This window comes from Struthio camelus, chromosome 9 (genome assembly GCF_040807025.1).
Source record: "Struthio camelus isolate bStrCam1 chromosome 9, bStrCam1.hap1, whole genome shotgun sequence".
NCBI classification, from domain to species: domain Eukaryota; kingdom Metazoa; phylum Chordata; class Aves; order Struthioniformes; family Struthionidae; genus Struthio; species Struthio camelus.
In genome coordinates, this window is record NC_090950.1 from 24624104 (window position 1) to 24641249 (window position 17146).

Below are 17146 nucleotides of genomic sequence, written 5' to 3' on the forward strand. Positions count from 1 at the left end.
TTTCCACTGATAGGGCCCAGCTTGTTGCTGGTCTGTATCTGCAACAAATAGGATCCTCTTTGCCCAAGCCTCTTTCTAGCGCACCATACCATAGTTCACACTGTCTTCTAGACTGAGGGACAGTATGTATTTGTTGGTTTTGTAATGTATTAACAAGACCTACATTGAAACGTATCGCTTGATATAAATAACCTGGTAATCATGTTTTTACTTAGCTCTTACTTATTTCTGCTTAAGATCTTTTATGTTCACACATGCAATAGGCTTTCTTTTATTAACTGTATCACTCACTGCCATTAAATATTTCAGAAATTCTTCTCTAACTGAATGACTTTTCTTGTCTTTGAGGAAAATGGTACATAACATACTACATGTGAAGCATGTAAACTATAGACTACAAACTCTTTTGGAAAGCAATTTTCAGATTTGGGTTTTAGGATTCACTCTGTGTCAGAACTCCAGAATAAAACACGGACAGGCTGGTAGAACTCGTTATAAAACTAAATATCTACAGTTATGACCTTTCTGCTGTCCCCATCCCCCAGCTAGAAGAGCTGACAACAACCTAAATAAAAGATGGATTTCCTACCACTTGCATCTGCAGCATATCAATTCCAAAATGTGCCAAATGTTTTGCTATATGTGGATCTAAAACCGGCTCCTCTTCATCAAAGGAATAGACATCTACAAAAGCAAAGAAAAGTAGATGACAACTTGCACCAAACATTATCTCTTCTTTTTCAAAACCAACATTGCATTCTCGGTACAGGAGCACCTATACAAAATACCTTACTTGCATTCTCCAGGCTTGGTTAGGATCTGCAGAAAAACGCACACATACACACCCACATAGCTTAGTAAATACCTCAAATTTTCACACTTCAACTACTCTCCTTAAAAGGAATTACCTCCCCTCATAGTACTAAAATCTAAGCCTAAGAATACTTACAATTATTACAGTATTTCTGCCCCCAAAATAAGTAGGACAAACAAGGAACAACACGCACAAAATTCTCAGATATGTGGTCACTCTACATTTTGAACGCAGCAACAAGAACTTCTGAGTTGTTATGGAGCTATCAGATACACGCAGACACATTAAAACTGTCGGTATATGAAGCCAACTGACTACTGCCATTTTTTTTTTTAATTTCTATTACAGCTCAAGGAATTCTCTTATGCCCTTTTCCTGTGGAGATGCAGGAAAATGTGAGAAATGCTTGCAAATTCAAGTGACAGATGCTTTATTAGAAATAACTTGGACTTGAACGGTTGATCTCACTGATAGGGAGGAAAGGCTGGTTTGGAGACTGGGCTGTCTTACTTGATCATATGGAAGATCTGGGTTTCAGTTCTACCTCTGTCATCGGTCCTTGTGGCCTTAGGTAAACTCACAAAAAGGATTTGGCAGGGCTAAGCTCAAATTGAAGAGAAGAGTAATATATCTAGTGATTATGTCTTCCTTACAAAATCAAGTTTAGTAAATCCAATAGAAGGACAAAAAGAGCAGCTCATTTTCAGTACTAACCAAGCAAGTCCCATCGTGAAGCTGAGTCCAGAGCAAGTTTCACCTACGCGACCAAACAACAACAAAGCTGCAGGCATCATGTACGTATACGAGTGATAGGACATGCACTACGAAGACCTGAACAGGCCTTTTATCTTCTCTCTTCTCTGCCCTCTTCCTCTGTAGTTTATTACTGGACTTCCCTGCTCTCATCTACCCACTTACCAAAACCCAGAATCCCCTGCCCCTCTGCCAGTATATCTGCACTTTTCTCAGCCAAGTTTTCTTCACATCCAGTGGAGTCATCACATTGCACCCCTGCCCCATATGACTAGTCCTAGCTTGACAGAGAAATCAGAGCCAGAAAACAGGATTAATAAACTGGAGAGAACAAGAACCCAGACCAAAGGCTGTTCACCGCATAAATACCACCTCTGAAGAGTCCTCGTCCTGCCCTCTCCTGGCAACTGTAGACCTTGGCTATGACTCAGCCCATCACCTATATAAGACTCTAACTAGAAGGCAGTCTCTTTGAAGAGTGCTAGTACCAAACCCCATGCTGAAATGATAGGCTGAGGGTTAGCCAGTGTTCTAAGACTGAACGCAACTTTTAAAGTTTACCAGCCCTATGAAAAATGTTAAATCTCTAAAATCAAGGAATGGTGCTCATGAGTCATGCTGCCAGCTGCTGGTTAGCCATCATTCCCTCTATTAACAAATGTCCCGGGTGACCCGCCTGGCACGCACGTGGCTTTAGCTGCACATCTGCTGGAATTCCATTGTATGGCAGCAAGCATTCCCAGAAAACACTACAGGTCACACATACACAAGAGCTCACAACATTCCCATACTCTTCTGATGAGGTCACCGCACAGCCAAAACACCCTGCAAAGTTCAAACACCTATCAGAGCGAGATTACACATCAACTGATCTTGCGTGACTGCCTTTAACACGAAAGCTTGGATTTTATTTTCCCTCAGCTCTGGCAACTGAAGAGAGAGCAGCCACCTGAGATTGCTGATCCACAGCAGCAGAAACGGAACGCAAGACACACGTTAATCTTTGCTCAATCCCTGCTCTTGTGTCATATACTTTAGCACGTTCATTTGTGTGGACAACTTAAATTCATGAGAAAGAATTCACCTATTTCAAAAAGTCAGCGAGCAGCTAATTAAAGCAAGAACATGAGAACCCCACAGACAGGTCTGGAGTGCTTTGACACAGACTCTGGTAGGTATAGAGTGTAGACAGCTCAACAAATATGATGAACGTAACCTGGTATCACACGTGTGGGAAAGGGAAGGGGGAAGAGAAGAACAGAAAAAAAGAAGAAAGTAAGAAAAATCTGAATTAGACACCACAGAACATTATTAAACAGAGAATAATTATTATGATGATGATAAGAAAAGAAAAATGACATTGTAAAGCATACAATGCTACCTGTACATCCTCTTCTTCTAGAGTTCAAGATTTATGCCTATTCTAGCTGTATAGGCATCACTCCATTCCACTTAAAGAACAAGGTACTGGTAAGGCTGTCCCTTAAGAAACAAGCTTCCCAGGATCTACCAAGGAAGAATCTGACAGTTGCTGTGACTGGCATTCACAAAGCAACTCATTCAATCTGTTTGACAGGGCCTCCTACTTTCAACCTTCATCACGTTCTTTAGTCCTCAAACCAGTTTCAGGCGTGTAACCTCACAATGACTTGAAAAGAAACCTAGTGGCATTGTCAAGCTAGAAGGGTAGCAGTCCGTCAGGAAGAACCCGGAGGAGCATGCAACTTTTCTGACTCTCTCGTGCATCTTATCTGAGATCCCAGACTGGAAGCTAGAAGTTTCGTTCAATTTCTGAGCTGGTCCCAGATCTATTTGTCGACAATAGGCTACAAAATGAGGCTAACACCCCAGAAATCTGTCACGATTTATGCAACACTGAGATTTCCTGAGAAAAGACGAAGAGTTCTCCTGCCTATGCCTCTGCTCCCTCTGTGCATAAGTAGGGTAGCAATAAGTGGAGTAGTGCCAATACCTCTTTCTCCTTCCTATTAGTGTGAAAAGAGAGCAAGTCAGCAGAGGATCTAACATTTATTACTCCTCTACCGTCACCTCTTCACCCCCAGGCCAGGGAAGCAGGAAGCAGACAGACTGAGTCATATCCAGCCTCGGAGCCTCTTTTCTGAGGCTCATCTGTCATCCAGCCCTATAGAGCAATTACGATTACCTTTGCAGTATAGATCAGAGAGAGTAATTACTGAAAAGGAAACAAGGAGAGTTGGGGAAGGGAGTCTTTTCTATAGAGAAACAAAGTTAACATCATCCAGAACAAGAACAAAGGCCTGTGGAGAACAGCTGCAGCCCCTCATTCAGATGGAAGGATGACAGCCTGTCCTTTGTTATCCTGAAGGCCACCTAATACAGGACGCAGCTGATAGGTGGCAGGCAGAAGGGGAACAGCCGTAGGAAATACGTACTGCTGCTAAAGATGCCAAAAATCCCGTTGAAACAAACAATAAAGAATACTGTTTCTTTTCTAGATGAATTTGAACTCTGCAACTGGGTAAATCCTAAATACCAACTATCTTCAATATTTGAGAGATTCAGGCAGAAATCATCCAAGACCAGACTCGCACAAGGAAGCAATATTTCATCTGGGAGAGAAGAGAAAGAATTGCACTCAGTGATTCTGTGGCACAGCTGGGTGAATCTAACTACAGTGTCTTTTCTCTGAAACTAAATACGACTTAAAAGATGAAAAATGCTCACTGATGTGTGTAAAAAAAGAGGCTGCTCCAAACAGCTGGTTTTCATCCATGTGGCCATGAGCACTAGAAAACAAACATAATCACACTATCTGTTCTTTTCCCTTTTCATTACTCCTTAGAGCTGCAGAAAAGGATCTCTTTGCTTATGACTTCTTCAGCTCCTCATGTTTATGCTCTGCCTAATTCTCACACAGCACAATCTTCTCCACAGCATCACTGTGGAATGTCACATGCTGCATATGCAAACAAGGATACTGCTATAACTTTTTCCCTCCCAGGATCTTCAGGCTTTTTTACATCACAGGAGCCCCATGAAGATGAGCATTCATTAGATGGAACAAAATGTTAGTGAACCAACAAGGAAAAATGGCAAGATTTCCACAACATTAAAAAAAAAAAAAAAAAAAAAGACACGCCAGTAAGAATGGAGTTTTCTGCCTGTTTACTCTGCTGTTACTTCTGTGTTGCATACGATTGAACCATTTGCCCTTTTTTGCATAGCCAAATGCAGCAGAATTGAAAAATACTGGTTCTCAAGATTCTACTGCTTCAAAATACCACCATTCTTCCCAATCTATTATGAACCTACCATTAGACAAAACTAAAAACCCATTTGCATCATATATAAAACAGGAAGAGGAGAGCGTGTGAAAAAGGTAAGGGCTTCGACTTTCTCCAGATGGAGCGTGTTCCCTCCCTCCCCAGGATTCACAAACTCATGGAGTTTCCTTTTCATATCAGACTCTCAAATATTTACTTTGGAGGCACAAACCCACTTGATAATGGATATACACTGTTAGTCTCATGCACAAAAGACATTCCATCTCAGAAGCCAGCAGGCAGCTGACCTGCTCCATCAGGAGTGATGGTTCCCAACTTCACTGCCAGGGGATATCCCATCTCCTTGTAGTGTTCCAGTGCATGCCCGTTTCCTCCAGTGCCATCAAAGAACCACTTCCCACACAGCACCGAACCATCTGTCAGGTTTAGCCACAGATTTTCCCGCAGGTCACATTTTGAGCACTTCCAACCACTGCAAGAGAAAATAAGGGAAAAAATAAAGAGTAAGACACGAGCCAGTCCTGCATTCCCAAACTATTATGGCACGTCAAACCAAACATACACGTCCTGCCAGGAGGCATGCAAGAAAAAAAATTGCTGCCCGAGTTGTTGGCTTTAATTCTTTTATTCTGGAGTGCACTGGACAGCCTACAATGAACAAACCTTGCTACCCTCACCTGGGTGGAATTCTAACACCATTGTCTAACTGCACAAGTGTTTTGGCGTGTTTAGATGCCTGAAGTTCCTCTTCCCAGGAGTCAGGGTCCTGCTTCCTGTAGGGTGATTTTGCACTGAGGAGTGCATCACAAGCTATTGTCACCTGGAAAACACGGGTATGTTAAACTCGCAACCTAACACAATTCAGTGACTGGACAGAAGCTGGTGCCCAGTCCAGTTGCTAAGCACATACATAACTAGGTATCAGATAAACATGCAAGTATTTCGCTAGATTGCCGTTGTTATTATTGTTATAGCAGGAGAGTAAGCACACCAACACATGCTATGTGAGTTTCTGTGGGACAAGCTGGTGTTACAGTAAGGGTAGGAACAAAGGAGGTAAAAGAAAATCCAAGAAACAAAGATAAAACAGACTTTTTAAAATGCCGGCACCTCTACTGTAAGCGAGGAGAGGCCCTTACGTAAAAACGAGCACAACACACAAGAAAACAAAAGACAATCTTGATAAAAAGGGAAGTGAGCGACAATTAGTATCACCAATTTCACACACTCACTGACCAGTGCTGGTAACTCTTCTATGTTTGGTAATGAGATTTCATAGTGATCAGGAAATATAACAAGCTTCGCTTCATCTTCATATTCAAAGTCATCACTGCTTAGATCACCGTTTGCCTCTAGATCTGGAAAACAAGATGGGAAACGTGAGGAGACAGTACCAAGGTCAGTGTTGCTAAACCATGGCAGCAGCACATCTATGAAGTATCACGTGCCTGACAGCTGTCTGGAAGTCGATGCTGTCAGTAATTTTTTCTGGTCAGAAATGTTTGTGAAACCCAGGCTAAAATGTGACCGTTTCTGCAAGGGGACGTGCCAAGAACCAGAACTGCCTTCTTAATCTAAACTACATCCACAGTCACATTTGGCCTGGCCCCTCTCCGAACACAAGCACTGTTGCACTTTGGGCAGCATCTAACACAATTCTGCTCATTTTGGACAAAATCAGGATGCAAGACTGCTGTGCTTTTTACCCAGGATCTTGAATCACTTTGCCCTTTGGAGACCAGGTCACACTAGCTACGCCTAAATTGCAGAGAAAGGACAACGCATTTCTGTTTTGGCTCCCCATGTCGTCCAGATCACAGACCTGGCTGAAATACATTTGGGCTCCCATCCAGCTTGTACCTCGGGCCTCTCCTCCCATGAAGTTGGCTGTAGCTGGAAGTGTTCCCACGTGCCACTCGGTCTCAAACAGTTAGAGCAGGTACAGTTATACCAGCATTACCCAATCTTGTTAACTCCTCTCCGTAACCAGGGTAACTCTATCTGTTATAACACTATCAACTAGTAAAACTTGCCTTAGAACATCACACTTAGTGTTGGTCAGTACTCTTATTCCAGTGCAAGGATGATTTTCTCACTTAAATACGAGCCTTGCTCAAGCAATATCAGCTAAAATGGAGAACACTTGCTCAGTAGGTCATTTAACCAGAAAGAGGCCAGGAAGGTATACAAATAAACCATATGACTAGTGGTTACATCTCAGGCTTTATCAAAAACGTAACTACCCCATATGGACAAGACTGTGCTAATTAAAGTCTTGCTCATTTCCTCCCAGTACAACTGAAGAAGTTAAGACCAAACATGCACATCCTGTAGCAGACGTATTTCACAAGATTCAGCCACAAACAGAGATTGGGCAAGGATAGGAGAATCCAGAAAAGTAGGAGCTACCATATTCCTATACACCAGAGAGTCAGTGGTAGAAGAAAGTTTGACCAAGAAAGAAAATGAATTAGCAGTAGCTAAAGCTGGCACTAGCTTGCACTCCAAGCACATGCATATGCTTCATAAGTCACTCGATAACGAACAAGCATTGGCAGCAACCACTGTGACCATGGAACACTTGAAACCTCACATATATACTCTGGAATGAGGTAAAGATGACAGTGGCCCAATTCAGGAAACCAAGCTTTCTATTCATCCCCAGAACAGTAAAAGAATGAACTGCCTAAGTGATAAAATAAATAGATTAAATATCAAAAATATATTAACTTGACCTGGAAATATCACCTCTTGAGAGAAACATAAACCAGCTTCCGTTCAATTCTTGACTTATCTGCTGCACCAGCCACTCCTGAAGGCTGACAACACCCACCATCAGTGACTTCCAGTGACATGACCTCTTGGTCAACAGCAACTGACCAAACAGCTGCACACAGACACCAAGGCAACAATTTTTGTTTATAACGAAAGCACAGCATTCATAAAGAAGAAAAATTAGTAATCATTAGTAATTCCCTGATTCACACTTTTTCATACGGATCCTTTCCCTTACTGCAGCATAATACAGATAACCACCAACCTCACTTTACTTCAGACTTCTTTCACAATTTGCATTACAATTCTGTGCTTTGAAAAAGGAGAGAATCTCAACAGATGCAGTTCTTTCAGCCTGCATCTGAAAGCTCTTTTGCTTTACAAGTCAAAGAAATTGAGCGCTTTCAAGCAGCCGATATATACGGTCATCTATCACATAGCGGTTTCACACAGTGCCCAGAAATTTGATGGTGGCCAGCACAGCAAACCTGAAAATACTGACCATCCTCTAAATATGACAAAGGTTTCATTTTGTGCAGGTTCCTCAAGAAGGATAAAAACTCAGTGTACATCCAGACAGGTTAAAGGCAGCAAATGCCTCCTGCAGGGCTTGCAGTCACACGCTTTGCTCAGCCACCAGAGGGAACCTGAGGACAGCTCACATCAGCCAGTAATCGTTATTTGCAGCGCGAGCGGGCCTTACACGTCTTTTATTTCTTTATAATATCGGCATCACAATTTTTTAGTATTTCCAATCAGCTATATAAAAGCAGAAATGATATAGTTACCTAGGTTTCAGATTCAGACACACACTTCACCTCATCTCACAAGCCAGATAACAACAGTAGTGACTTTATTACTACTGACCTGACCTGGGTTTGAACCAGTGATCCAGAGATGAAACACTGCGTATCCTATTAGCAAGCATCCTCTGTCATCTAAGGACATCACACACTTAGGAGCATCCAGCCTTTTGTGTGCAAAGGGAAGAGAAGGAAAGCTCCTTTTCACCTCTTCAGGCTTCATACCATTCAAATTATTAATAAAGTATAAAACGATGTCCTGTCAACCTAGCCGTTCTGGACATCTGACACACCAACATGGCAGCACCGCAGTTCTTATTTTAAAGAAAGATATGCATAGCATTATAACAGTTCCAGAAAAACACATGAGGATTTAACTGACAATTCCACTTTTAAAAGCAACCATGCTAAACTGGTACATTTCCACTCCATATATCTCTTCCCTCTGAATGAAAACTACAAGAACCACCAATGCCTTTGGCAATTATCACTCTGGTTATACTTAATTTTTCAGAGTTCAAATCCAGTACAGAAGACTGGGAGGGACTTCTAAGGTGACTGACTCAAATCTCTTCATACAGCAGACAGTCACATAAACTAATCCCTCTTGCAGAGGCTATCAGACAGACCCCTTAATGATGTCAAGTTAAGAACCCTAAAACTGCCATTCATTCTTTCAAATCTTGGCCTCTATGCACTGAGAGTTCCAGCTGCTAAGTTCAGTAATAAGTTCTACCTGCATTCTATTCACTGTGCCTCTGCAAGAGTCAACATAGCCAAGAAAACATGAACTCAGACATAATGAACAGAAAAAGATAACCATTACATTAGGAGTCCACACTAAAGGAGGGCAGAGGTTCGTTCACTCCAAAGCCATTATCATTGGGCACCATGCGTTGTCTGCAAAGAGTTTCAAACGCGGATTTTACAACTGGAGCAGAGTTTGACAAAGGAACAAGAGTAACTATGGGAAAGAAGAGCAGGGGGAAATTAACTTGCAAAACAAAAATATGATTAAAAACAACTATAACACAAGTGGCATCGAATACTATGAAGCTTCACTGTGCTTCACACAGGGCTGTTTTTTGGATAAAGATGACCTTCCAAGATGCCAAGGCATGTATGTAAAGGAATCCCTGGGCAATACTGGGTTTACTATAGTTTTAAGACCTCAGACTGACACAATACAACCAACCAGTTTGCAATCTTCTTAAAGAGCTGACAGCTTGGTGGCAAAAGTCCACACGATAACGTTCCCTTCTAAGGGACTAGGAGCTCTACAGCGCCAAGTCAGAGTCCCAAGTAAATGTGGTCACTAAAACAAAGTGTCCATAGGTCATCAGTGTTGTGTTGGGAGGTCAGGACAACAGGGAAAGCAAAATAACAGACACACTAAAACAGAGGCTGGACTGACGTTATTTTAGGCAAGCAGTCAGTAGAGTACATTTACTGCAGTTCACAGATCACGTTAGTGACAGCGAGAAGCGCGCTGCTGCTGGACTGACTGAAAACAGCAGCTGGAGATGGAAGACAGAGTACTGCAAACCAACCTGCTGGACAGGAAGAGAAGGAGTAGACATGTCTAGATCAGGTTTAGACAGGTTACCAACTGACTGCACTAATAATAGGGGCATAAGGAGATTCCAGACAGGACCCCAAACAGGATTTCCTGTGCTAATGGACATGTTTGTGCCAGTGAAAGGGAAGAGAAATATGAAAATTGAATTAGGATGCTGACTAACAAGCCTACAACTAATTTTGAAAATCTAGACAGTCGTCTTAGGAATCCGGGCTTGACCCTGCTCTCACTGCAAGTAAAGGACAAATTTGTATCGATGTGACAGTGGAGGATTGTGTCTTTAAATCAAATCATTTCTTCCTGAAGCCTCTAAATCATCATGAATTCCAGCAGCACTTTGTAAACTATGAACTGTTCGGTTCAATTGTGTTCAGTCACATCTGAAAAAAAAAAATCCTCATCAGAGGAACTATAAACACAAAGAAACAAAAGATAAAAAATAAATCCACTTTATAGCCGTAACATTCTCATTTATGGAGCAAGGAAAAGCAGTACTTCCTGGTAGGATCATTTGCACCATTCACCATATGTAGAATCACATTCATCTTGCTACTCTCCAAAGCGTTAATATTCCGTTATTACTAGATATGTACCTCATTCTTTGGGTTTCTGGCATAGTAATACATTAAACAAGGAAAACTAAACCACCAAACTTAAAATTCTTAACTGCTTTGCTAGCAATATTAGGCTTCGTTAATTTAGCCTCTTTTCCACAGTTCCACCTAAAACAGCATGCTACCAAGACTCCATTTGTGCGAAGTCTCTGCTCACCCTTCTCAAGCTCACCTCAACTCAAGCTTAGACGGCAAAACCAGAGTAACGGGTTCACTCATGTTCTAATCAGTTCCACTGCTACTGTTGGAATGTTGGCACAACTTTATTGGGCTAAGATTTAAAAATATTGCCAGAAACCACTCAAATTAGGGTTTAGCGAAATAGCGAAAAATCGTTAGTTTTTCATTCATAGATTTGTCCATACTCTGTATGTGCTTACTTGCACAAACATAAACTAGCAGTAGTGAAAGTCCTCTTCAGAGCTTGGATAACAAAAATTTCCCTACTGAAAACAGGGTTCTGCTTCTGGCTACTATTAGAGCTATGAGAGCTCTGTGGAGCTTTGCTATGATCCAGTATGGCCACTCTTTCTAATAGTGGAAGCTACAGTTGGAGCTACATACTTGGAGCTACAGTTGTAGGTGCAACTGGATTCCCTGCTGTAGGTAGGCAGGTGCCACCTAAGAAAAGCTCAGCAAGCTTACACATTCTCCCAGACTCCATAAGTGAAAGTTTTCTCTTCCTTTGAGGTCTTCTCCGTGACAAGCTGTCTGTCATAGATACCATTCCTCACTGACATTCCTTTCACCTGCAATTACCATCCTCACAGATCTGCTGGCAGAGTTGTTCATCTGAGAACTTCAAAATACTTTTAACTGCTTATCTAAATTAGCCCTGACATTGCTCAAAACTGATCTCTCACAAATTGCTCCCCCGGCAGATACAGCTATGGCAATTGATCTGGAAGAGGACATCTGTCTGTGGCTAAGTCTTATGACAGCCACCTTACCTGTTTATCCTAGAGTCCAGTCCCTAATATGGGTCAACAGACACCCAGGAGCAGGGCAAACATGTAATGATTCTTCCCTCAGAAGTTCCCTAACTTCTGGATAGCTATCTGTAGCTCATGGACTTTTCATATCACTAGTTGTATCTATGCCATTGTGATAAAGTCATTACCAGAACTTTACTTCATAAATTAGTTGAGTACTTTTAAAAATTTATTTATATCTTAGCATCTAAAACATGATGGGGTGATGAATTCCACAACTCAATTACTTTTTTTCATGAAAAGGTACTTCCTCTGCTTGTTTTCCTTGCTGTCAGAAAATTTTACTGGGAGTCACCTCATTTTTGCAGTATGAGAAATAACTTTCTTTCCCTAGTCACCTTTTCCAGGCTGCTCATGATTTTTCACATCTTACTCATATTTCTTGCCTCCAGTTTGAAGAGTCAAAGAGCCTTTCATCACCTAGAAGCGATTCCACATCTATCACCTTGTTGCCCTCCTCTGTTCCTTTCCTAGTTATGCTAAGATTTTTCAGTTGTAAGGTTCTTTTTTGTTTGTTTTTTTTTTTTTTAAAGAGAAAGAGAGAACGAGAAAGTGAGAACAAGGAAGAGCACGTGCAAAAGAGACCATGTGAGAGAGATACTGCATGCAGCTCTGGTTACTCTGTTGAAAACACAGGTTCACTTCCTATTTATAAAGCAAAATAATAGAAAACAAAATAGAAAACATCCCTCTGTTCCTAATGTTTCATTTGATTTTTTGCTGCAGCTGACTACCAAGCTGGTATTTTCAGAGAACTCTCCATATCAAGTCTCAGGACTACTTTTCCAAACACTAGGCATACACAAAGCATTTCTCGTGTGTCATGTTTTGAAGTTTTCAACATTTATTTCACCTACTGTTTAGTTACTCAGTAGCACACATTAAAAAAAAATCACTTTTAGATTTATCTCCTGGATATTTTTAAAATCAATCAAAACCCATCACCTCATTTGTCTATCACTGTCCATATCATTTCTGATTACATTAATTCACAGAATCACAGAATCGTTTAGGTTGGAAGGGACCTCTGGAGATCATCTAGTCCAACCTCCCTGCTCAAGCAGGGTCCTCTAGAGCAGATTGCCCAGGATCACATCCAGACGGGTTTTGAATATCTCCAGCGAAGGAGACTCCACTACCTCGCTGGGCAACCTGTTCCAATGCTCTGTCACCCTCACAGTGAAGAAGTTTTTTCTCAGGTTCAGATGGAACTTCCTGTGGTTCAGTTTGTACCCGTTGCCTCTTGGCCTGTCGCTGGGCACCACGGAGAAGAGGCTGGCCTCATCCTCTTGACACCCCCCCTTCAGATACTTGTACACGTTGATGAGATCCCCTCTCAATCTTCTCTTCTCCAGGCTGAACAGGCCCAGCTCTCGCAGTCTTTCTTCAGAGGAGAGGTGCTCCAGCCCTCTAATCGTCTTGGTAGCCCTCCGCTGGACTCTCTCCAGTAGCGCCATGTCTCTCTTGTACTGGGGAGCCCAGAACTGGGCACAGTACTCCAGGGGAGGCCTCCCCAGGGCTGAGGAGAGGGGCAGGATCACCTCCCTCCACCTGCTGGCAACACTCTGCCTAATGCACCCCAGGATCCCGTTGGCCTTCTTGGCCACGAGGGCACACTGCTGGCTCATGGTCAACTTGTTGTCCACCAGCACTCCCAGGTCCTTCTCGGCAGAGCTGCTTTCCAGCAGGCCAACCCCCAGCCTGTCCTGCTGCATGGGTGTTATTCCTGCCTAGGTGCAGGACCTTGCACTTGCCTTTGTTGAACTTCATGAGGTTCCTCTCTGCCCAGCTCTCCAGCCTGTCCAGGTCCCTCGGAAGGGCAGCACAGCCTTCTGGTGTGTCAGCCACTCCCTCCAGTTTAGTATCATCAGAATTTAGCATCATCAGCAATTCCTCATCATTACAATATTATGCAGGTCTCCACTGACCGATTCTGGGGATAACAGGTCCAGGGGGACCCTGCTTTCTACTGCGAGAATTGGGCCTCCACTCCCATCAAGACAAGGATCTCCCCTATTATTTCCCAACATCTTTGCCAGGGATCTTGTAAAGTTTGTTTTGTTAGCAAATTGCTCTTATCCATGTATTCATTGACTCTCCCAAAGTATTCTAGCAGACCTGGAAACATTAGTTCACTTGGTGAAAGCCACAGTGGTTCTTTTCCATTCTGTCATATTTATACAACTTCCTATTAGTTCTGCTCCTCGCTTTTTCTTCCAGATAGGCTAATAAGAAAATTAAACTTACTGATTACACTTTCCCTGGTCCCATCATGCCCTTTTTCAAAATCAGTTTTACATTTACCATACTGCGGCTGATTTAAGCAAAGGTTACATACCACAGAAAGCCATCCAGCAATTTCTTATCTGAGCTGCTTTAAAAGTGATGGGGAATACCATTTGGTCCTATCTATTATTTTCTTTTCACTTTACAAATTTGATCTAAAACTTCTTTGTGTGATAGTCACGCACACTGACAAGCACAGAATGGCCTTAAACTTCCTAACCTAGGTAACAGTGCAGCAAGGATGCTACTCCATGCAGTTTGGTATGGACAGTCTGCTCTAAGTACCAGCCCAAACCCTCAGAAAGCCTGTGCAATCCGAGATAAAGTCACTGTATCTCCACTGCCTAGCAATACCTAGACAAGCTAGACTAAAGACAATTCACACATTTCTACCCACAATGTTGTTATGCCTCCTGATCACAACACAGAACTCGGGCAGAGAACAGTCTCCAGCCTTCTCCAGAAAAAACTCACACACACACTTCATTATGGATCTGTCAATATTTGGGAAAAAATGAAGTTCACAGTGGGTTGACTCAACCAGTCTGTCTCTGTTGTATTTGCGGGACAGCAGCAGTGCTAGAAACCAATCAGTGAGCACCCAAAAGATGTTTTCCCAATACCTAGGAGATTGAAAAGGATTTAATATCCTTAATAGCTTTACATCAAAGAGGATTATAAGCAGCAATGCAACAAATGCCCAAAGTGGATTGACTTTGTACACAAAGCTTAATTCTCTGGGCCTTCGGGGATTTATTCAGCTGGAGACACCTAGAAACACAGTGATCTTGGAGTTACCATTGCATATTGCCTATTCTTGTCTAATGGGGTATACCCTAAATGGCATGTATATATATGGGCTGATGACAGCCAGCTTAGTGCAAACCTCTATCATAGATGTCCAAGGTCACAATGAGAAAGAAAAAGCTAAAAAGTTCAGTTAAAACGAGAGGACTAGCAGTTCTGAACCAGTGAGGAAGCAGCCCTGTAGAGAGGGCCAACGAGTTAGAGACGAGATAAGAAATTTTGCTCATCATCTCTGCTGTCATTTGCAACTCAGTCAACATAGCTGATCTCTGTGTGCTTTCACTTCCTCAAATATGAATGGCCAGGAATAATTCTTTGCTCATTTGTTTACAGTATGGCCAAAAAAACAAAAAAACAGCAAAAACAAAAAAAAGACAAACTGCAGATCCAAAGTACTAGATACAGAGCATTTGGATACACTGGAAATACTACCTCAAGGACCAGCGTAGACATTTGATACCATTTTACTTTGAGGCAGCAGGGACTGCAGAGAGGACTACAGTAGAACAACCAGTCAGATAAATTTTCACAAATGCATCAGATTCCAGAAGTCCTGGATTAAATAGCAACAGTTCAGTGGGCTAAAACCATCCCAGAGAAACTGCACTGCCTTCATAAATTAACTGGGACCAAGACAGTTGAAACTACTGCACCAGACCTGCTCAGTGGGAGCAAAACGTTCATGTGCAAGGATGGAATTTAAGAACTCTTTACAATATGGCATATCAGGGACACTAAGCCACGTGCAATGTATGCTGGTATACCACAATGAGCCTCAAAAGCATGCAGTAAATTGGCAAGAATAAAAGTTGACTGTGTTTTTGCACTTCTTGTTTACACTCACGTTGCTAACACTGCACAACCATTGCTGCATTGCAGCCAGCTTTGTTTTTGAACCCAACAATAACTGTCCAGTGATAAACTTTATTTTTGATATACACTAATAGCAAATGGCATTTAGAACCAGCTTCTGCCCACTCACCCCTCATTAAATGGTGTCTTCCTACAAAAGGAGTTTCATCTTTTTACAATTCATCTTACTAAGACTTTTCTTCTCCAAGCCCTCTTAGCAAAACTTACTCCAGACATGAACAACAACAATTTAAATCGATCACAATCCACAAGTGCTTCTTAGGGACACGTTCCACAGATCAAAGTAATTCCAATGGGAGGCCATACTATCGTTCCCCTCTAGCCATAAGAGCTGGCAATTGCACTGAAAATATTTAACTTCTTTGTCACCAGAAGAAAAATTCACTTATTTGCTGTTAGTACAGGAAGAAGAGCAAAGATAAGACTCAGGAAACTATCACAAGTAGCGGGATGAGGGAGAATACAGGCATTGCAGCAAGTTCCCCCATACATATCTACGAGACCCCGAGGTTTTCTAGACAACCTGAATCAGTTAATATCAAAGATGATCAGGTTCTGATGAAAACGACATGTCAAGAAAACCCTGCTTTCTGTAAAGCGAGGAGATAATGGTGGACATAACAGAACAGGAACTGGTAAGAGCAGCCCGTGATATATGTCCTGCTGCATTCATTAGAGCAGAGATCAGAACATTCACTTAAGAGCATTTACCTGTGTAGTAACTTCAATGAAGTGAAAACTACCCTTCCTGTGAACAGCTGCTGAGCAGAAACAGTGCCACACTGGGGCTCTGTTATATCTAAGCATTAAGTGCAGATAAACATTTTATTAAAAAGATGTTACATGAATATTATAAACAGAAGGAAGGGACAGAACTAAATCAAAAAGTGTCTATCAAGCTTTAAACTGCTTGAGAATAGTTGAGGGGCTAATTTAGCTTAAAATAAATAAATGTTTCATTAATATGCAACACATATTTCCAAGTACACATCAAAATTCCTAAGAACTATTTATTGTTTGGACAAACTTTAAAAATTAAAACCAAAAAGGGAAAAAAAAAAAACAGAAAAAGAAAACCCACAAGGAGCCCCAAAGCCAGACACAATGGTGGACAGAACCCAAGTACACATGCAGACAGGGTCAGGAAGGGACTGTGCAAAAGCAGCTGTTCACAATACCTAAAAATAGCTTAGCATTCCTCCTTTTTGGTAAAGCGCCACCAGATGCCCCTGGTACCTTCTGGAAAAGAAAAAGAGACAATTAAAAATCCATCAAGTGAAACAAGAGTAAATCAGCCACAACTCCATACCATCACCACTTCTGAAAGGCAAAATGGATCCGTTCATGATCCCGCTATTAAATGACAATCCTTATTGAGAAAGAATGCAAACTCTCTTCATTCACCTCTGATATTGACACTCAACTCATCACTGCTTGCTACCTTTAAGAAGTGAGAAAGTAAGCCACCGCTTGAATCCTTTCACTTTCCTCTACTAGCAATTAGGCATGGCATGTCTAATGGTGACCACGGGTGACTGCTATCCTGTCATCAAGATGGGACATGGAGCATCACTCAGATCTCCC

At 41.9% G+C, this 17146-nt stretch overlaps 1 protein-coding gene across 6 annotated transcripts in view; it reads right to left on the minus strand.

The window, feature by feature from the left end:
- Positions 1-17146, minus strand: part of USP13 (ubiquitin specific peptidase 13) — a 59262-nt gene that overhangs the window by 26331 nt on the left and 15785 nt on the right. For all 6 annotated transcript variants that reach the window (XR_011142819.1, XR_011142820.1, XM_068954273.1 and 3 more), the window contains exons 3-7: positions 16741-16801; positions 6070-6191; positions 5511-5653; positions 5121-5305; positions 590-684 (exon numbers count right to left, since the gene is read on the minus strand). Coding sequence is in view for 4 of the 6 variants with exons in the window: in XM_068954273.1 (XP_068810374.1) it covers positions 590-684; positions 5121-5305; positions 5511-5653; positions 6070-6191; positions 16741-16801 (606 nt within the window). In the remaining 2 variants the exon portion in view is untranslated. The remainder of the gene's footprint in view (positions 1-589; positions 685-5120; positions 5306-5510; positions 5654-6069; positions 6192-16740; positions 16802-17146) is intronic.